General features: G+C 33.2%; 1 protein-coding gene across 21 annotated transcripts in view; it reads right to left on the bottom strand.

The window, feature by feature from the left end:
• The window catches only part of trc (Serine/threonine-protein kinase tricornered), a 148,663-nt gene continuing 125,404 nt past the window's right edge, over positions 1-23,259 (bottom strand). For 19 of the 21 annotated variants that reach the window (XM_067086949.1, XM_067086948.1, XM_067086946.1 and 16 more), the window contains 6 exons: positions 22,984-23,101; positions 20,422-20,561; positions 15,897-16,097; positions 12,703-12,902; positions 11,783-11,894; positions 1-3,309 (listed from right to left, as the gene is read on the bottom strand). In XM_067086949.1, the coding sequence (XP_066943050.1) occupies positions 3,185-3,309; positions 11,783-11,894; positions 12,703-12,902; positions 15,897-16,097; positions 20,422-20,561; positions 22,984-23,101 (896 nt within the window). In that variant the 3' untranslated portion in view covers positions 1-3,184. The remainder of the gene's footprint in view (positions 3,310-11,782; positions 11,895-12,702; positions 12,903-15,896; positions 16,098-20,421; positions 20,562-22,983; positions 23,102-23,259) is intronic. The other 2 variants (XM_067086937.1, XM_067086943.1) reach the window with 1 other exon arrangement.

Here is a 23,259-nt window from a genome sequence, read left to right on the forward strand (position 1 = left end):
TCATGTTATATTATTCTTTATTGGTGACTAGTTAAAGGAGCTACTGCTGTTTATATTTACACGAGATCTCCCTTGGAAACCCACAGTTAAGAACCCTTCCATACTGTTCTTAAAACAGTGAAAAGGAGCCCTTTTGATCCTACGGGGTTCAACAGTCGCAATGGGCACTTTTAATACACAATTTTTCTTACATACTATTCCAGAATTATTTTATAGAGCATTATAAATGCCTCTACAACTTAGTTGTGCAAGGAAAAAATTTAGAAATTTTTCCTGATAATTATACCACTCACAACTCAGGAGTTCAATCACAAATTAAGATCTAGAGAAATAGAAAACATCTAGTCCATTTTATTCCATCTATCTAAATACAAAACAAAGTGACTGAACATACTTTAGAAACAAAACTTGGAAACCTGTCCGTGATCAGTAATAAACCATAAGGAAACAGGTTATAATGCTTTGATCATGCGAGGGGTATTTAACTCCTCTAACAAAGTAACTGTTTCACCCCTTTATTTAATACATGTCCCACGGACGGTACTTTCACACTCTCAGGAGAGCTATACAGTTAAGAGATTTAAAAACCAGAGAAATTTTACTTTACAGTGCCAATACAATATGGCATATATCTTTAGGACCTTTACTTACAAGTGATGAGGAATGTATATTTAAGACATTAGAACCTGCAGCAAAACAGTGTAAGTGTAATTTAGATAAGACTAAAAGAAGTAAATTTTCTACTGAAGTTTAATATAAATACACCTCAAACTTGTATGCATCTAAAGGCTAGCACACTGGTTTAGTGATCACCAAGTATGTGGTTATTACCCTTAATACAATTGAAAAAATCTAAGTATTCTAAAGAACTATTGTAAACTACTTTCACTCTGCTATGGAACAATTTTTAAATTCCTGATACTGTACCTCAGACAAAACACAGCAATAAGCTATATTTTGCACAAGTGTTACACTTGAATACTGAGACTATTATGCATATGAAGGATTTCAAAACCACATACTAATGCAGAAAGAACACACACCTACACTGTACAGTTTTGTCTGTACTTCAGTTCAGGAGAAAGAATCTCTGTTAATTTTCTTTTATTTTTTTAGGTTCATAATGCTGCCTACATAAAATCTTTTAATTACAGAACAAACATTTTCTGGAAACTAAAAAACCAATCTAAAAAGGATCAAAATCTGAGAAAATATTCCTCAGAACAGGTTTAGTAAATTAGTAAGTGTATATGCCTATACAGCATAATTGTATATATATATACACAAGAATAGTACATAAACATAAAAGCAAAACCTTACTTAAACTGCAAACTCCTAAAAACATTTACACTGAATTACAAATTTATTTAATAACATGTAACACATTTATCATTCTACGACAGATAATCCATAACAGGAAAAATATTTACAGTCCATTAAAATAAATAGATATATCATGATCCTAACTAATGAAGTTAATAGTGAAACTAAAAGTTGTGTATCTTGGATACTATTATTGTAGTGCTCATAAAATCATGTTAACATAGCACGCTTAGGTACAGCATGAGAAGGTGTAACTTATAGAAAATCACATTATTTATTACAATGCTAGTGAATTACACATTTGCAGAGTGCATAATACAGGTCATAGCCTAAGTACAGGTTACCCAACTCAAACTAACTAAACACAGCAAGAATATAAACAAGCTTGACAACCCACTTGTACTTAACTGATGTGTGCTTCAAACTGTCTATGGAAAATGACCAATGGTGGTGGAAAAACTAACATTTGGAAAGATTTTCAATACTTCAACTCATGAAAGACGCTGTGAATTGCATTTTCACATTTTATGGACCTGGGAATTTATATTATGCATGTTATTACTTTTGTCATAAGTTAACTAAAGAAAATTAAATGATTTAGTCTGCAAAACTAACTGATGCTATGTTGATATGGACAATTATTACCAAGTAAACAAATGTTTTTTACTAAACATCTGAGGAAAGTATAGTTAAGAAAACTGTTCACAACCTTTCAAACAGCAGAGGCAGTATTACAGCATCTAGCACATCAAGATGAATTGCCAAGTACTGTACAGCAGTATTTTATTGTACTTAATTTATGAATGCCACTCCTATATCATTTGAATAACAATGATTCAGTATGGAAAAATAAATACCAAATATGAGATGATATGATAAAAAGCCTTCAAATGAAAAGGAATGGCAAAATAATGCATGACAATATGACAAGGCTAAGAATGCTACACCTGAAGGCAACATCACAAAGTTCAGAGGATTGATTCTCCATCATTTTGCCCATTCACACATGTAAATATGTAATCTGTCTTCCAAATTTCAAAAATGTGTGTGTGTGTGTGTGTGTAATTCAAGCACAAAACCAGTGCTAAACCAAACTATACAGAAATTGTATTGTCCAAGATAAAATAAAAGTAAAAAACAAAAATTGTTTTCAGTAAGTTTTTATGCATATACTTGAAAAGACCTACCACTGTTTTGCCAATATTCTATCACAGTCTGTCTTCAGCTGTAAGGCTTAAAATCACAATAAAACCATAATAATAAGATCCATAACTCAATGTTTCAATTAGAAACAAGTCTAATCATGAAAAAAATTATTTTCACTGGGTCCCATCTGGAAAAACTAATTATATTAATAAAATATACAAGACCTCGCTACTTCCCACATAGTGCGAAATATTGCTGCAGCCTTCTTTAAATGTGAGACAGTTTAAAAGGAGGGAGAAAAGTAATACTTCTGCTTTAGCTTGGCGTACAGGACTACTCAAGCTCTGTTAAGAAAATCCTATGAACAAAGAAAGATTGATTACAGGCTGCTTCACACTACACTAGTGCTCTTGATGGATTATTTAAGATAAATTATGATCTGTGTACTGTTGATTTCTTGGACAACACTCCTGCAGTGAAGTATCCAGCACATCTTATCAGGTCTAAAATATTTACCACAAAAACCTTTTGTCGTCACACTTAGCAAATCCTACGAGCCATTGTAAAAAGTTCTGTGGAAACTATGGATAACACTTCACCATTATATCACAGGCTCTAGGATTTTCAAGTTCCCAGTCACAAACCTTTTTAATATCTTTTTTTATCTTACATGTCACTTTCTGAAATACAGATTATCATTATAGTCTGGCAAGGTCTACTTCTGCTTACTAGGTCGTACAAGGCCCCTCTGGGTAAGCCCTTCAAACCGCTTGTAAGTGTAATTTATAAAGACCCAGTCTTTGTACCCAGCCTCTCCTTCTTTGACAGGAGGGGATGCAGCTGCAAAAGAAGACACCAACAATGAGTGATATTAAATTTATATATGGGTAAATACTTATGTTAACTAATTTTCAACATAAACAAAACTAAGATCTGGTGACCCCAAAACAGCAATTCAACTTTGAAGTGGGCAGCATGATCTTGTGAGTAGTCGATACAGTATACAAGGAAACTAACCTCAAACTTTATGTAGTATATAATAAAAATAAAGTACAATAGCACTGTTGTAATACTACAACAGGTTTTTTTCATGCAAACCAATTAACCACATACTGCACTACCTTACTTATATGAACACAAAAATCCCTGTCTCACTGACTTGTTTTTATTATTACACTACAAACAGGTAATCTCACTTGGAAATAAATAAAACAAAGCACCTCTTTGGGGATTTGAACTGTTGACCTGTGATTGGCCAGGCGAGCACTTTATCTACTCATCTGCAGAGTGACTCAAGAGAGTAGAACCAGATATGCTACTGCATTTAATTTGGAATCATAGGCCTACTGTATCCCCATCGATTGTTTTACCCACTCCCCACCCCACTGGTAGTGAGCAGATATATTTAATTCCCACTCCCTACCCTACCAGCAATGAGGTGAAGTATGCACTTAAAGCAGTTGACTTGGCCTGACAACAGATCGAGCACAATGGTAAAAAAAAAGTCCATAGCTAATCATGATATTAAGGGTCCACAGCTTGACTGAAAATATAAAGTTAAACATCAAAAGATGCAATCCAAGGGTCAATGACTTTTAGTCATTATAAGAGGAGCCTTAATGGCTGTTATAAAGCTTCCTAAAGTAGTGTCTTGATTTAGTTGGGCTTAAGCAAGAGTGGCTGAAATAGCACTTACAAAAAGTGACACAGATTCCACCCTGTGGAAATAAAAATTGACTGAGAAAAAGAGATGAGGACTGGAATCTGTGGATAGAGCGTGCAATGCTGGCAGGATGAAACCAAAAGTTTACATGTAAACAACACCCAGTTTATAATTAAACTTTAGTAATTTTAAGCCTGAACAGTGTTCATAAATAAAAGATTTAAATGCATTTTCATGAAAAAAGAAAAAAAAAAACTGAAAGGGACAGAAGATAGTAGCAAGTGTTTAGGTGGCACTGAATTTGCCTAAATTATTGGATCTGTTTGTATGTATGCACAGGAGGAGGACTCCATAAATGAAAGTGAGGTTTGTATTCCCGTAGTAAAAAAAAATTATGGGATCCGCAAAGGGCTAAATTACTGACATACAATAACAGAGCAGGTTGATAGCCAAGCGACCTGATTAGGTTAATACATAAAAAACAGAACCCTGAAGAAAATCCCTGGGATGGGAGTGGATATTAAGCCTTAACCCTTTCCTGCCCAATTGACGTCATATTACGCAACAACCCCCTACCCCCCTTCTTTTCTGACTGACGTAATTTTACGTAAAATTTACCGACATTTTTCGTACGTGTGGTAGGGGTAAATTTTTTTAATTTTCGGACAGTTGGTGGTTTCCATAGGCTAAAGCATACCTTGGACCGTAACTCAGGCATCGATCGCCAGGCAAGCAGTGCCTATACTGCGCATGCGCAATTCCTGGCATAGTAAATTTCTCACAATGAAATCAGCTGATCCTACCCACGTTTCTCTCTCGTATCTTACAATTTTTTTATAAAATGTAGGATTACATTATTGGAAACACTCTGTTTGGTATCCTCTATTTTCTATAAATTTTTAGTTCCTCTACTGTGCATGCGCAAATCCATGGCGTAGTAAAATTCTCACAATGACATCAGCTGATCGCACCCACGCAGGCCTGGCAGGCCACACTTCTGTCAGAGACCATGCGTCTGAGGTTGGGTAAACACGTGTCACTGTTTACATACAGCGGCGCCAATCGAGAACAGTTTCCAACATGCTTTCGCAAAGTTTTTACGGTAAAACTAGCGGAAATTCGTTAGTGCATCACGTAAGAGACGTCTGGATTTTAGGCAGGGCTCTGAATCTCATTTTTCATTATCATATATATCGTTATTTAGAGAATTTTGTTGGCTTTCTCATAAAAATAATTCATTCACCTAACTGTTATAGCTTTTGAGCTACGAATGATAATGTTGACAACGGTAACATTTTTTTCGTTTGAACAGCTTATAACGTCAAAATGAAACTGTTGCTGTTACCAAAGCCATTTTTCTTGACTCTCACTTTATTCCTCAACCTTTCCTCTACATTTTTGTATATTTACAAAGTAATTTCTATGAAAAAATCCGAGGTAGGGCTCTTCAAAAAAAATGTCTAGCGATAATTCTCACCGTATGCCTGGCGGCGCGCTCTGTTTCTTACCCACTTTTCTATCAATTTTTCACCAGCTGGACTTATTCGTTTTTCATTGTTTTATATGTCGTTATTTAGAGAATTTTCTTGGCTCTCTCATAAAAAATAATTCATTCGCCTATCTGTTATAGTTTTTGAGCTACAAACAATTATGTTGACAACGGGAACTTTTTTTTTCGTTTCGATCAATTTATAACGTCAAAATGAAACTGGTGCCGTTACCAAAGCCATTTTTCTTGATTTTCCCTTTATTCTTCAACTTTTCCTCTATTTTTTCGTATATTTACAAAGTAATTTCTATGAAAAATAACCGAGATAGGGCTCTTCAAAAAAAATATTTTTCTAGCGATAATTCTCACCATAGGCCGGGCAGAGCGCTGTTTCTCACCCTCTTTTCTATCAATTTTTTCACCAACTGGACTTATTCGTTTTCCATTGTTTTATATGTCAATATTTAGGGAATTTTATTGGCTTTCTCATAAAAAATTATTCATTCGCCTAACTGTTATAGCTTTTGAGCTACGAACGATAATGTTGACAACGGTAACATTTTTTTTCGTTTCAATCAATTTATAACGTCAAAATGAAACTGTTGCCGTTACCAAAGCCATTTTTCTTGACTCTCACATTATTCTTCAACTTTTCCTCTACATTTTCGTATATTTACAAAGTAATTTCTATGAAAAATAACCAAGATAGGGCTCTTCAAAAAAAACTTTTTTCTAGCGATAATTCTCACCATACGCCGGGCAGAGCGCTCTGTTTCTTGCCCTTTTTTCTATCAATTTTTTCACCAGCTGGACTTATTTGTTTTCCATTCTTTTTTATGTCGATATTTAGAGAATTTTGTTGGCTTTCTCATAAAAAATAATTCATTCGCCTGACATTCATAGTTTTTGGGTTAAGAACGAAAATATAAAAATAAGTAAAGATTTTTTTTTTTTTCGTGAAATAAATCACATTTTTTTGTATTTAGAGGGCTGGGACTCTTATTCTGACTATTCCACCATAAAATATAAACATTTAGAAAAAAAGGACAGCAAAATGAACGTTGTTGGCATAAAATTTCTATTTTTGCTGAATTTTCGAAATAATTATTTTTTCGCACTGTCGAGCGCTCCCAGACACATCGGGGCTCATGTGCCCTCATTGATGTGATAACTATACAGATATGAAAGGGTTACACAACAAACAAAGCAATTTGAAATAAATTTAAAAAGATTAGTCCCGTTCACGAAGTTTGGTATATTGAGCCTTAGGTCAGATGGTTTAATGCCAAAATATTCCAACTAAGGCCAGATGGTTTAATGCCAAAATATTCTAAATCATGAAGAAAAATCATACATCTGTGGGCTGAATTCTATATATATCTATATATATATATATATATATATATATATATATATATATATATATATATATATATATATATATATATATATATATGTATATATATGTATATATATATATATATATACAGGTTGACCATCACTAATCCGGCGTCATTGGGACCTGGAGGGTGCCGGATTAGCCATTTATTAGGCTAGAATACACGTAACCCAGTAGCTAAGCACCTCATCTTAGAATTAAAATATCCCATAAATCAGTACAAGTTGGTTAATAAAGAAAAGACAATTATCAAATACAGGTAGTGCTCGAGTTACGATATTTCGAGTTTACGATGGGATTAGCAATTAATATCGATACGAAAATATTTTTTGGAAACATTTTTAGATTTCGCGCAGGCAGCGAGAGAGACCAACTTACAATAGACCAACTTCCTTTCCTCCATCTCTTTATTCCATCTGCTACTTAAAAAAGTAAAAGAGAATGATAAAAGTATTGTTAATAACGTTATACTCTTGCGTAAATGCGTACAGCCATAAACAACCGAACGGGAAACTTGTTTTGCTACTAATCGTATCGGATAACAACTGTTTTGCTTGTATTTCAACCATCGTATGGTCAAACAAATTACTGTCGTTATGTTACAAATGACGTTAAGTGCTGTACAATAGTACTGATATATTTTTTACACTATACCCTTATTCGCTTTGGAGAAAAGATCGGCAAGGAAATATACTGCTTCAGTAACTTTAAGCTGCAAGTTGTAGCTGAAGCTGAGAAACTTTAAGCTGCAAGTTGTAGCTATCGTGCATCGGCAACATGGATGAAACTCGACCGTAAATAAAATTGGAGAGTGTATTTTAATCAAAACTACTGGGCATGAAAGGATACAAATTACTGCTGTTTTCATGCCGATAAAAGATAAATACGTACAGCCCGTATTATGATGAAATCAAGAGAAAATAGCGAACGGAATCTTGATTTTTTTACACAAAACAAACATGCCCCCAAAACGGCCAGCTGCGATTCCTGCGAACGTCATATATTAACGAAAAAAATAGCTAAATTAATTTCACAACGAGACGTATTTAAGTTATATTTAGACTTAACAACACTTCGTATAACGAAAAATATCCTTGTCCCAAATAAATAAGGTATCTGTATTCATTTACGCTTACTGGAAGCAAGAAAAGTGCACTGAACTGAGTTAAATGCGGCGAAATAAACACCACGTTATCGATTCCGAAAACAAAACATTGATCGCAATTTATAATACAAAAGCAATATGAGAATATACGCAATTGGATACAATGTAGTAAAGCATAACTTTTTAAAAGATCCATGAAAAAGATGCACATTTGTTATGTTGATGTTTGTATAATACTGTTAACCCTTAAACGCCTATTGGACGTATCATGCGTCGACTAAAATTGTTTGTTGGGTGCCGAGTGGACGCATCACGCCGACTACAAAAATTTCAACCTTCGTCAACTTTGACTCGACGAAATGGTCAAAAATGCAATTGTAAGCTAAAACTCTTACATTCTAGTAATATTCAATCATGTACCTTCATTTTGCAACAAATTGGAAGTCTCTAGCACAATATTTCGATTTATGGTGAATTTTTGAAAAAAACTTTTTTCTTACGCACGGGTGGTAACTCAGCCGAAAATTTCATAAATTCTTTCGTCATTTTGTCGTAATTTTTGCACTGTTCTATATTAGCCGTTACATAAAGTCTTATATATGAACATGTGTGCAATTTCATGTACAATACAGCAAAATACAACCCATGGTTGTAGCTTTTATCAGTTTGGAAATATTTTCATATAAACCACGATAACTGCCAAATTTTCAACCTTCGGTCAACTTTGACTCGACCGAAATGGTCAAAAAACGCAATTTTAAGCTAAAACTCTTACGATCTAGTAATATTCAATCATTTACCTTCATTTTGCAACAAATTGGAAGTCTCTAGCACAATATTTCGATTTATGGTGAATTTTTAAAAAAAACTTTTTCCTTACGTCCGCGCCAGAAATTCTTTCGTCCCGTTGTCGTAATGTTTGCACTGTTTTATATTAGTCGTTACATAAAGTTTTATATATGGAAATGTGCGCAATTTCATGTAGAATACAACAGAAAATAACTCATGGTTGTAGCTTTTATCAGTTTTGAAATATTTTCATATAAATCACGATAACTGCCAAAATTTCAAGCTTCGGTCAACTTTAACTCGACCGAAATGGTCAAAAAACGCAATAATAAGCTAAAACTCTTACATTCTAGTAATATTCAATCATGTACCTTCATTTTGCAACAAACTGGAAGTCTCTAGCACAATATTTCGATTTATGGTGAATTTCTGAAAAAAAAAAAAAAAAATTTTTTTTCCTTACGTCTGCGCGCTGTAACTCGGCTGAACATCTCAAAAATTCTTTCGTCATGTTGTCGTAATGTTTGCATCGTTTTACATTAGTCGTTACATAAACTTTTATATATGAAAATGTGCGCAATTTCATGTAGAATACAACAGAAAATAGCTCATGGTTGTAGCTTTTATCAGTTTTGAAATAATTTCACATAAATCACGATAACTGCCAAAATTTCAACCTTCGGTCAACTTTAACTCGACCGAAATGGTAAAAAAACGCAATTGTAAGCTAAAACTCTTACATTCTAGTAATATTCAGTCGTTTAACTTCATTTTGCAATAAATTGGAAGTCTCTAGCACAATATTCGATTTATGGTGAATTTAAAAAAAAACATTTTCCTTACGTCTGTGCGGTAACTCTGCCGAACATCTCAGAAATTCTTTCGTCTCGTTGTCGTAATATTTGCACCGCTTTATATTAGTCGTTACATAAAGTTTTATATATGAAAATGTGCGCAATTTCATGTACAATACAACAAAAAATAACTCATGGTTGTAGCTTTTATCAGTTTTGAAATATTTCCATATAAATCACGATAAATAGAAAAAATTCGACTTTCGGTCAACTTTAACTCGACCAAAATGGTCGAAAACTGCAATTGTAAGCTAAAACACTTACAGTCTAGTAATATTCAATCAATTAGCTTCATTTTTCAACAAATGGGAAGTCTCTAGCACAATATTTCGATTTATGGTGAATTTTTGAAAAAAAAATTTTTTACGTCCATTGCTATTCGTTAATTCATGCATCATTTTGTGATAATATTTTCTCTGTGTTGCTTTGATCGTTTTAAAATTTGTTATATACCAAAATCATCGCAATTTAGTGTACAATACAACTAAAAAAAATTAACTCATTAGCTTTAACCATTTTGCTTACAGCACGATTTGTATACAATTATATACGAGTTTTTTTTTTCGCTGTCATATATTCCAATATTTATATATAATGATATTTTTTTTCATTTCTGATGGTTGCATACTAAACTTCAGGCAATGACAAAAAAATGAGCCAAAAATGAACTCTTAATCTTAAAAACTAAGCGTGCTGTGATTTTTTTTAAAAAACTTTTTTTTCTGCTTCGGCGCTAACTCACCGAACGCCGCCGGCATACGGGAGACGTTTTTGTAAATAGGGCTTCGGCGTTAAAGGGTTAATATTTTAATTGAGTTCAGTATAATGTAGGCTAGGCTACCGTATATGTAGCCTATACGATACACAATAGCGTAGGGCAAAACACAATAAATGTAAAAAATGGAACAGCAAAAGCATGCCTGCATTTACAAACACCCCCCATTTGTCGATGCAGCACACAGCGCCACCAAATCGAAGCGGCCGGCGAGCGAGTTAGCGCAGCGACCCGGGAAATTTGAAAATTAGTGCGGAAACATTAAAAATTACTCTAGCCGAAATTTGTGCCGGATTACTGATTGTTCCGGACTACTGATTGCCGGATTAGTGATGGTCAACCTGTACTTGGATAAAATTCATCTGAAGAGATATTTACATGCATACACAAAATATGAACACACAAGCTACATGATTTGATAAAAAAAAAAGGAGAACCATTGCCTTGGAAAGCAAGAATATGACTTATTCAAGTAGTAAGTTAGATCATTGTAAATTTCATGGGTTTTCCCATGACTTTTGAAACTCCAGAAAATTTACAAATTGGATTATTTCAGTACCGATTCTATAGTTATGGACTGATTGTCAAACAAGTGGGAAGAGTAATACATCTTGTTAAAAAAAAGCAGCAATTTGAAGTGCATAAAAATATCTTAATGGTCTCAAAATCTGAATATATAATGCTTGATTAAATAGGAATTTACCTTGGAGAAGAAAATAGGTGGAAAGAAGGAATATAAAAAAAAAATCACTTGCCAAATTATTCAAAAAGTTTGGTACTCTAGATAAGGAAAAAATCCATCAAAAAAAATCATAAATGCAAGTAAATCTGAACTTAGTAGTGAGTTAAAAGCCTTTTTAGAACTTTTAATCTTCTGTGTAGCTACAAAACTATAATAGTATTAGCAATAACAAACTTTTAATAAAATAAAGTAAAAGTAATGATAATGACAGATTACAGATACAATGAAAAAACAAACAGTGTATAACCAGTGCATGTTACAACGGGAAAAGATTTTCCATGACTTGTCTCAGGTAAATTCCAAAAATGCTTTATATATCAGATATTGATACTCCTTTAAAAGGCCAGTTCCTAAAAAATAAAAAAGATAGGAAAAATTTACATACCTGATAACCTTACCTTGAAGATACATGTAATGGAACAAACAACTTAATTGGCAGACAAGACAACAATTACAAAAAACCAGAAAATACAAAACTGAACAGATTGAAAACTTACGTAATTTTATATCAACTTCCGGGAATTCATCAAAGTTGCTGGTATCATCAATGGATTTCACCTCCACAGGAATTGCTGAGGGACGTTCCCTTGTGTGTTCCCAGTCAACATGCTGCAAATTAAAAAAAATAAAATTAGATTACGGCAATATTAAAATTTGTGGGTAGATGGCAGGGATATTACAACCAGCATAAAATGGTTTTTAAGGTCCTTGATATATCCTTAGTCAAAAGAATACTTTTTTTTCAGATCTGAAACTGATTTTTGAGCTGAATTGAATATAGAATTTAGGCCAAAGGCCAAGCACTGGGACCTATGAGGCCATTCAGTGCTGAGACAGAAATTGACAGGAGAAGGTTTGAAAGGTGTAACAGGAGGTCATAATTGCACTATGAATCAGTTGTTAGGAGAGGGTTAAGGAAAGTAAGATGGAAGAAAGAGAATATGAAAGGAGATACAGTAAAAGGAATGAAAAGGGTCGCAACTAGGGGCCGAAGGCACGCTGCAAAGAACCCTGAGTAATGCCTACGGTGCACCGCATGAGGTGCACTAATGTCACTACCCCCCTACGGGGGAAACTGATTTTTAAGTGTCAAAAAAAAAAATCATAACTTAAATCAGTATGACTGTACAAACTTATAAATTACTTTAGAAGACAAGAAATTAAACATTAGAATGCTCTTTCATTTACTAAATTAATATGGAATAAATTACTTTCTGTTAGAACAAGTTCTCTTAGTATGTCTCCAGCAAGTGTACAGGTTATATGTGTATGTTCTAAACTACTGATCTTCATTAAGATAAAAAGTCATTCATCATCTGATGATATGTCTTATTTAATACATTATAATGGATCATCAGTCAAGAACTGAATACTTTCCGCAGTTAAGCTAAGCAACTTAAATGTACTCCCCACCCACCTGGAAGAACTTCATACTCTTTAGGTCATCTATTCCTTGATGAGATCCTGCTCTCCTGTCACTTTCACAACACAACCTTAGTATGGTTTCACGTGCTTGTTCTGAAATTGGAACCTCAGGGGGGAATACCAAGGTCTCTCTCCAACTCATTACTTTACGATAAGTTTCTTGGGGATTTTCACTACAAAATGGAGGATAACCTGTAGAGCAAAATGAAATGAAAATTTTTCCAATTAGGTTTACTGTATATACTTTCTTCAAAATGCTTTTCGTTGGACAATTTAATTTTAATTTGACTGTGCCCATTACTCTTAAACTATTCAAGTCTTTAACAATCTGCCAGTAACACTAGACAATTCCAGACTTTACAACCAATACTTGTCAAAAAATTTCCCCCAGACCCAGAAATTTGAATGTAATCTAAAAGATGGGAGTGCTAAAAAATCTAGATCAAGAATTAAGCCAAATTTAAGGGCCCATAGTTTTGTTTGAAAGCATTTTAAAAGTGTTTTTCTACTTACTTTAAAGCCTAAACATAACATGGCCATAGTAAGAGGTACTGCTTGTAGTATGCCTTATAAGGTTAATTTAAGGTACTGCTAAAGATTATGTAGTATACCTTATAAGGTTAATTTAAGGTACTGCTAAAGATTATGTACAGTGTCCCATTTGCCCCATCTGTGCTGCTTTCTCTTTTATGTTTTAATTCTTTCCCTTTTGTCTCTCCTCATCTAGCTGTCCAAACTCCACTTTTTTCTCATTAGTTTTTACCATTTTGACCTGCTATTCAAAAATTAATCCAGAGAGTTTATGAATGTGACTCAATAAACACCAATAAACAAGGGATATATATGCTACCTTGCATTATCTCCAACAGCCACGAAAATTTTATGCAAAACATGGTACCAATTACTAGATTATGTACTATAGTTGGTTTCATTCCATCTGTCCACTCACCAACACAGTTGTTAGGTAGCTGTGGCAATATACATAGCTAGCTCTTGATTGGTTGAAATCATTTCCAATATTGTAGGCTTATTGTGATACACCTGAATGCTTATATATGCAAAAAACCCTCACACCTTATTTAGATCATAAACATGTCCATTTGTGTTGGTAATACAGTATACTGTAACAATAGAAGCACACAAATAACGAGCTTGTAACAAACAGCCTACTCAGATCACATACAAACGAACAATGGATTTTAAAGAACTATTTATCTCATTGTAGGTACATAAAAAGACATCTGGCTGTGCGAGTGTGAATGTGAATCAGAAGTATTTTTAAAACTTCTTGCATTTAATTACATGAGTAGGTTAATATTGCAAATAAGCAAGAAATATCGTTGTCCATGAGGCTGTTTGGGACTGGGGGAGGTGAATGAAACAACCACTGCTGTATTGGCTGGAAGGTGGGAAATTTCAGTTATTATATGGCATGATAGCAAGGGTATTGTGATTTTCTTTCCAGAATACTTTAAATAATTTTTTCTTAAGCATACAAATAATTATAATAGCTCAGTGCTTGGCCACTTTTAAGACTATTTAGTTAAATAACATATCCAGCAAAATCCCATTCAGTTCCCATGGTCCTTGTGTTGATGACATGGGTACTTTTTTCATTGTTGGGCACTGGAACGATAGAATTAATAAAGTTATAATATAAAGGTAATATTGACTGAAATGGAATATGTGCTTAAAAGACGGCCAGTTAAATAAAATGCGTGGTGAATCAGTGGCATAGGCCTAGCTTCATTGGTCCATGCTTCATGATTTAGCAGAAAACAATAATAAAGGTTATTTTTCGTTTATGGACATACATATTACTTCAGTATCATAATAAAATGTGTGTGTGTGTGGGGGGGGGGCTATACTAATCATTCATTTGTGTTTGATCCGAGTAGACTGTTTAATACAATCTCATCTTTCATGTATTTGTGTTGGTATATTATGACTACAAATTGAAGTGTCTATGATCTATATCAGGATGGGCCAAGTTTCTATGTCCAAATGTGATACTGGAGAAATAGTTTCATATTTATCAAAATAAGCCAACAATATCAGAAGCAATGATTGTCAGCCAATCACATGCTACTCATGCGCATGTGCAGATCTTATCCGTGTGTGAACAAAAGAAGTGAAACATACTATACTTAATAAAGGCAACAAATACTTGTCATTTTCCCCACACAAAAGAACCACCTACCTACTTGAGATCAAAACTTAAGCAGTGCAGAGACATATTTCCTTAAACATTCATCTGCGCAAAATAATGCTGTATATGTATCCGAATTGTCCAATTAAATAAATTTTTTTTTACCTTTGCAAGACGAACCATGATAAAAAAATAATTGCTTGTGCAAATCATAATTCTAGTAATTACCAGGAATTGGAATGTCTTATCAGCTATAATAAATTTGAAGTCAGTTGGCCATTTGATTAGCTGAAAAACCATTATCTATCTTTAGTAATTCCAATATAATACAGTGTACTGCACATACATGGTGAAATGGTGATCATGACTAACAACAGGAAAGAAGGTGAAATAACTAATGATACCAAGTCCCTGAAGGCTTAAAAGGTATTTATCATTATTGTAATGATCTCACAACTTCATGTTGTTCTAAAGTGTGGAAACACCTCCAAATCCCTCAAACTGTTTGCAATAAACAAATTATTCTTGAGTCTTCCAAGATTAGTTATCATTGTATACTGTGTACCAAGTTTGATTACTGAACCTTCAAAAATCTAATGTAGCTGTACTTATGAATTCATAAAACAAGGAATCATTTTAAGCTTATAGCCATATGTAAGTTTCCTCTAATAATCATACTATGCAAATGCTTTACACAAAGAATATAGTACAGTGAACAAATACATAAAAACCAAGTTGGGAAGAGATGAGAATTAACACTAAGAAAGCAAGTCTGTCCACTGATAGTCCATACATGGAATAACAGTGCCATAGTTGTCAATATCATTGGTAACTTATATAAAAATGTCAAAATTATCACTCTAAGTACAGTTAACTTTTTTTTTAAATCTTAAAATATTATTGGAAATTTACACAACTCTGAAGAACATAGCATAGTTTCGTACAATTAAAGAAAGCAAAATGACAGCTTGTTCATACCTTAACACTTTACCAAAGGCAGATAATAAAAAAACAATTCATTTTTAAAACTTCCATACCTATTAGCATTTCATACATGATAACTCCAAGGCTCCACCAATCACAGCTCTGTCCATAACCCGTCTGCATGAATACCTCAGGGGCAATATAATCTGGAGTTCCTACAGTTGAATATGCCAAAGCTCTCCTGTTTTTCTTCCAACTTTCCGCTCTCCGTTTCGAATCCATAGGATTTGTTGCTGGAACATTCGAGTAGGTCGCTATATAGGAGAGGTAGGATATGGAAAGTTGGATGGGTTATGAGGATAAAGGATTTAGGATGCAAAGGTATTTTTCAAACACACCAGTTTATAAAATGGAAATGATTGAATAATTTATCATTAAGCCACAAGAACAAAGAAAAAGCATTAAATTTCATGCGGAGGCAATTAGCAACCATTGACAGACCAGTCACAAACATTAGATGCAAAATTTATTACATGTGCAGAGTAAGAAAAATGAAGAGAATAAACATTAAGAACATTAAAGTACAGACACATTCAATGAAAGATCAACAAGAACAGAAAAATGCAAGCAAACAAGAATGAATATTACGTGAAAGAGCAAACACACGATGGGAGATAGGAAAGAACACAAGAGTTGGAGATGGAAGGGATGGGAGTAAAAAAAAAAAGAAAAAGGAAAAAGGACAAATTAAATAAAATGAATAAAAATTATAAAATCAAGGTACAATGTACATTATCAGTATACATATGCAGAATACTGCAGTGCTTGAATAGCATCCAATTATATATATATATTGGTAAAAACAATTACATGCAAAGAATAGGAGATAAAAGACTGACTACCATATAGCAAATAATCCTACTAGAATACAGGCAAAATATATACTGTATATCTTTGCCTCTCATCTCCATCCCCCATAATTTCAATGGCAAAATCCTGAGATCTTTAAATTACTAGCAAATTTAAATCCTCACTGCACTCAATGATTATCTAAAACATCTTTAATATAAAATATAACCTTTAACCTACTTTTAAAAATTTACTGGAAAGTTTGCAGTGTAGCCTCTCTCTCTCTCTTAATATATCATTCATAGTTGCTTCTAATTTTGAAGATAAAATGAAACTGAATTCCAAGCTGTCAACAGAACCAAGTATATGGAATAAGATAGGTACTGTGTGTGTGTGTGTGTGTGTGTTTTATTTCAACTGACTGGAAACTGATGCTTCACAATCTAGTTATTAACAAGCTGTGTTCCTTTACACAATAAATGGATCTTGCTACAGTAGGTCTGGTTAAACAAATCATTTATAACTAACTAATTAAATATGTAGCCCCTTAGATATTTAATCCCTCTTTCAATAATAATTAAATTTTCAGCATTCTTATGTTTGTAATACTAAGTGCACTAAAACCAAGTGTTTGTATTAACAATGGTTGTTAACAAATACGTTTTGGGGAGTGATTTAACTATCTACAGACCTACATGGAGTACAATGTAGCCTATTTCTTTCATGCTGTATAAAAATTGCTTTTGTACATTTATTTAGATATAGAAATTACATATCCAAGAAAGTTTTAGTTACTTAATTACAAGAAAATTTATCAGTATTTACAGATGTCTAACAAGATTTGGGATCATGGACTATAAGGACATCTGAAATACTTTCTAGCTACTTAAGTCTTCTGATGTGTTAACATACTTGAGATTGTGATAAATTAAAATTAAAAGAAAAACCAATGTCACCTAGAATAAAAACCCGTTTTTTTCATACATTAAACCATATAGTTTCCACTGTTTGTGCATTATCTACAAAACAAAATATTCAAGAAACAACTGGCACTGGGTGAAAGGTGGAATTTCATGGAGTAATAAACTGGTATCTCAAAATATTAAAAAGGTACTAAAAGCATTCAATATTCCAAAACTATCACAATACATTACCTTAAACAAAACTGAACAATACACTTCTGGTACAGTATGTTGAATTCAAGACTAAAGCCTAATATTTTCTCATGGTCGATGAACTTCAATTACATCCCCATCCACATTTGCTAACATCAGAAATAACCTTAGAATGCCATACTCAGATACAGATGCTTTACATAACAACCAGTCATGACAAACAGGTAAAAACAAGTTTCCTAACAACGTTCCAACTTGTTTAAGAGGTTCTGCAGTGAAGTGCAACAGGTGTTTGAACAAAAAAAGTAGCTACTAGAGTAACAAAGTATGATACCACTGACATTTCCTCTTGTCAAGACAAACCAACAAGGTGGTGGGAATCTAGAGAAAAATTTATTCAGGACACCTAAAAACTTTGGGCATGTTACATAAAATGTATACAGTACATTACTTCATAACTATTATTACACAATAAAAAAAATAGGCTACATACTAAAGACTACTTTGTTCCAGAGTACAGTTAAGCCCAGATATCAGAACAAACAGCAAATACAAAAGTGAACCGAAATTCTACCACAGCTTGACGTGAAGAGAATAAAAATCTGTCTTATGCGAGAAAGGTTACATTTTCAGAAAAATGACAGTTATCATCTGTACTCATGCTATGGGACAAAGCAGAAGTGAGGCATGACAAGAGAGAAAGTGTGTTTGTGTGTGTGGGTGTCTTAACCAATAACATATTCTCCACCATTTCTACCCCCAAGATGCCGTAGCTGTTACTTAACAACAGATGGTCAACAATTTCACTTCACTGCAGTGTAAGTCTTGGACTGATAGCATTAGGGGGGGATGAATTTTGTTCTAAAATAAATTAGTGCAAAAAAACCAATATTGCACAAATCATACAAAAAATCATTCCTTGACAACTAGAAGCACTTTCTAAAATTCTCATGAAGTTAAAGATAAAAAGTATTAAACGTCTACCAAACTAAAAGGATTAACATGCAATGTGAACTTCTATAATAAAAAAAAACACAAAAAATACTTGTCAAACCAATCATTACAACGAAATTTTAATTAAAAATACTATATTTAGTGAGAAGTTTACATTCTCAGGCAATGGAGTCACATCGGAAGCACCAATGCCAAATTACTGAAACATTCTGTGTTATATATGGTTTTTGTGTTTCAAGTCATTAACCAGAAACAGCACCCGTTGCTTAATCGCTGCCTATTAACTTCAATAAATTCTCCAGGCTTACAAAGGATCATTGCTGATATCATATACTACTACTGCATAAATTGTACAGTACTCAAATGACCAGGGGAGAGGACAATACTTGACAAATAAAATACATGACTAAATGGATGTCAAAATACCAACTCAATCAAGTTATATACCTATATTATTCTTTGTTATTAAGGTAACTATAATACAAAGTCTGCATGATTCTGGAACCCCATAATGAGAAAACCTGACATACAAAATATGAAAACTTATTTAGCTCTTGGATCTCGGATAAAACGAATTCCATCTTGCTTACAAATGATTAAAAACGGCATTACAAGGTCGTGTTATTAGATATTTAAAAAATAATTCCTTGACTGAAGATTATCATCACATTTGTATGATAAAGTATATAAAAGTCAAATAAACTGGATATAAACTTGAACCAAACATAAAATTCATTTCTCCTTGTACTCTTAAATTACATACTTCTTTATAGAAAGCTGATGTGACATCTTCAAATAACTGAATTATACATGCAGTACCTTTCAACTTTCTGAACTAATAAAAAAAAGAAGTCCAAAATGAAAGGCTAATAAAATACTTATGTGTGCACTGTAAAGCATAAGTTCTTTCAACACATCAAATTTTCTGTCTAAATATGCATATGTTGGATTTCAAGTAACTGAATATTTTAAAACAAATACCAGCCAAGACTGAGAAAATGTTGCTAAACTACTTATTACTTAAAACCCTTTCTTACAGCTATAATGCTGCTTTCATTAACAGTTTAGAAATAACTTCTGATAAGGTATGCAAAAAGAAAACAAGCAAATCAATATAAAAAGTCTTTCCATATGAAAGAACATTTAGAGTAAATGAAAATTATTTCATTTTTTTTCCTTCAAAACTATATGAGCTTTCTCTACAGCAAACAATATTTAATTATCATCTAGAAAAATGAAAACCAATGAAATAAAAAATGATTGTTGAATGTAAATCTACGAGTCAATTCTCAACCAAGCTGAATTTCTTAAGGTTTTTTAACTAATGTATGAACTTCCATGAGTACTATATTTAAGGAAAAATTACTGAATATTTTACTCAACAAAACACAATTACAACTAATATAGCTATCTATAACTGACTGCACAAAAGACACTCCCACTTTTACAGGAATAAAAACTTCTGTTGAAAATAAAATGTAGTTACTTTATATTTATTATATTGTAAGAAAGAGAGAGAGGTGGGGGGGCACTTCTAGTGCAGCACTGACTAATTTTCAACTGGTACTTATGTTACTGCAACAATAATGCCTTCTCTCCTAAGCTAAAACTCCTTTCAGGTAATATGCAATGAACAGTGAATACTAAAACCTGGCCAACAGATTACTGAATGCTAACAATAAAGAATAATTATTAAAGGAATATACTTGACTGCACTCACTAAAATCTGAAGGTTTGGCTTGGCTGAGATCTTTGTAAAATTCTGTCCGGTGAGATTTCTTCAACCCTGTACAGAGGCCAAAATCGGAAAGTTTAATGTGTCCTCTTGCATCTAGGAGTAAGTTGTCAGGTTTTATATCCCTGAAAAAAAAAATACCATTGTGACTTATGGCTTATTTAACATACTAAAGGCATTTCTTCTATGAGCACTAAGTTCATAATTCATTGCTATATATAATAAAAAAGTAAGTAACACAAAGACATAGACATACGAGAAAGAATTTTAGAAAGAATCCATTCAGCAGAATTCATTATTGCAAAATGATTTCTTGTCATTTTTTACAGAGTAATGTTCTCTACTATTGTATAATAAAATGGAATGTGTATCCATGTAGTTTTTCTGTCTGCAACAATGTTCTATGGGTAATAAGCTCCATATTTAAAGTTGTTATTGTCCAGGCCAAGGCAAGATGGGTGGGGAGGGGGAGGGGTAGGGGAGTGCTTAACTTCTTGAGAGATTTTGTGACTGTTATTGGCTTAAAAGCATGAAAGTCACTTAAACATCATTTGTTTATCGCTTTTGAGTGGCTGAGTATTGTGGGGGTAAGCACTTATATTGTGGGAGAGCTGAGTAAGGAGGGTTGGATGGGCCTTTGTCTTCTTAAACTAGCTCATGTAATTTTTTCAGTTCATTTATTTATTTATTCTAAAAATATTTTTTGTTTTTCCACATTCATTGATTTTAATATTATATACAATTTCTCAAGTTGAAATACTAGCAAATTTAAAAACTTGGACAGGTTACAAAGTAACGTAAAGGTATAAACTACCCAGTTGTGTTCTGTCAGAACTTTTCTTGCTTTCAGTGTCTCAGTCTGTGTGCATGTATCTACATACACCAAGTTTGTGTACTTGTGTATATATACATAAAAGTATGCATCACATTGATGTAAACTACAATAAGCACTTATTGAATTGAATATTGAATATAGAACTTAGGCCAAGCACTGGGACCTGTGAGGTCATTCAGCACTGAAACAGAAATTGACAGTAAAAGGTCTGAAAGGTGTAACAGGAGGAAAACCTCACAGTTGCACTATGAATCAATTGTTAGGAGAGGTTGGAAAGTAAGATGGAAGAAAGAGAATATGAAAGGAAGTACAGTAAAAGACACAAAAGGGGCTGCAGTTAGGGGTTGAAGGCACACTGCAATGAACCTTAAGTAATGCCTCCAGTGCACCTTATGAGCTGCACTGATGGCACTATCCCCCTGCGGGGAATAAGCACCTATTGTGTATTTATACGGTAGGGTATACAAAAATTTATTAATCCATCCTCATCCAAAACACATCATAACTTAAATTGGTTGAAGCCTTGGGTACAAGGGTAATGCAATATTTTTACTGGTAAACATTATTTCAGTCATATTTTATTACTTGAATATTAACTGTCCCTACAACACACACACACTAAAGAATAAGTAGTGCATTTAGTTTTTGTTCTCTTTTGTTCATTTGTAACCATTAAATGAGATCATGTTTGGGGGCAACAGGTACTGCATGTCCATACAAGTCCAAGAAACAATGAAATTATTAGGTAGCATTTGGATCTTGTTTGCTATTCATTTAGTAATAACTGTTTTAATCAGTAAATACAGTGCATTACATATTTACCAAAGGTTTCAGACAAAGATTTACTATAGCCTTAGCTCTGGTAGCTTTCATAAATTTTTGTATAACATCAAAATAAATAACAACGTTGCTGCAATACCACTTTAAAAAGCCCTGGACACACACACATTTCAATGAGATGTTTATTTAGATTTTTAATGAGGTGGTACCAATGTGCAATACAAAATGGTAGCTACTTGTTCAATACAAAATCAGCATGTGATTATGTACAGTGTGTGTGTGTTTGTACATACATGTAGGCATCATGTTGCTGTGTATTTGCTTGACTTTCTCTTTCTTTCTCTGGGTTATTCTCTATAACGAAAAAAATTATTTTCCAAGTCTGGCCCATGTACGTACTGTAGTTTTGGCATATCACAAGTAAGAAGAAGAAAGATCTTCAATGTTAATTTTTTATACATTTTATAAATAGTATATATACTGCACAGTCTGGTTTTTGTTGTGTACAATACTGTACAAAGTATTGTGTGTTGTTTATAAGCCACCTGAAGTGTGAGGTTTGTTGTTTATTAGCAGAGTTAGCGTATGCAGTATTGACAAGATGGGGAATAAGCTTATGAAGTTGCCATTTTACGTCTGTAGTGTTTTTCCTCATATCTGGAAATTTCCATTTTCTGACAGGGCCTTCTGTACTGATACTGATACAGGAGAGGTTACTGTGATACTATTTTGATATTGCATACTAATTTATTAGATTATATCTCCCACCAAAGTATATCTGAATGACCAGTTGCCATTATTTTCTTTCATTTATCTACAAACGGAAATAGAATATGATAAAAAATCTATTCATCCTTATTTTTCTTCTAAAAAGTCATAAAAATCTTAATATAATAGTATATTAGGAGGATAAAAAAAACTGACTTCCATACCTATGAATAAATCCTAGTTTATGAATTGAATCTATAGCCAAAGCAGTTTCTGCTATATAGAACTGTGTGCATTCTTCTGACAGAGTATCCTTCTTCATAAGAAGTGTCATCATGTCACCTGGAAAAAAGGTAAAAGAAGTTAATCATCTGCTCTTGCTTAACAGATAAATCTTATTGTTCCAAATTTATTCATTCTATGGTTCCAACATAAACTATCATGGTAGTAATTTAAAGTTATATATTTAAAACCAGCGATTCCCAACTTGCTTGACCTCT

This window comes from Macrobrachium rosenbergii, chromosome 43, assembly GCF_040412425.1.
Source record: "Macrobrachium rosenbergii isolate ZJJX-2024 chromosome 43, ASM4041242v1, whole genome shotgun sequence".
Taxonomy (NCBI): domain Eukaryota; kingdom Metazoa; phylum Arthropoda; class Malacostraca; order Decapoda; family Palaemonidae; genus Macrobrachium; species Macrobrachium rosenbergii.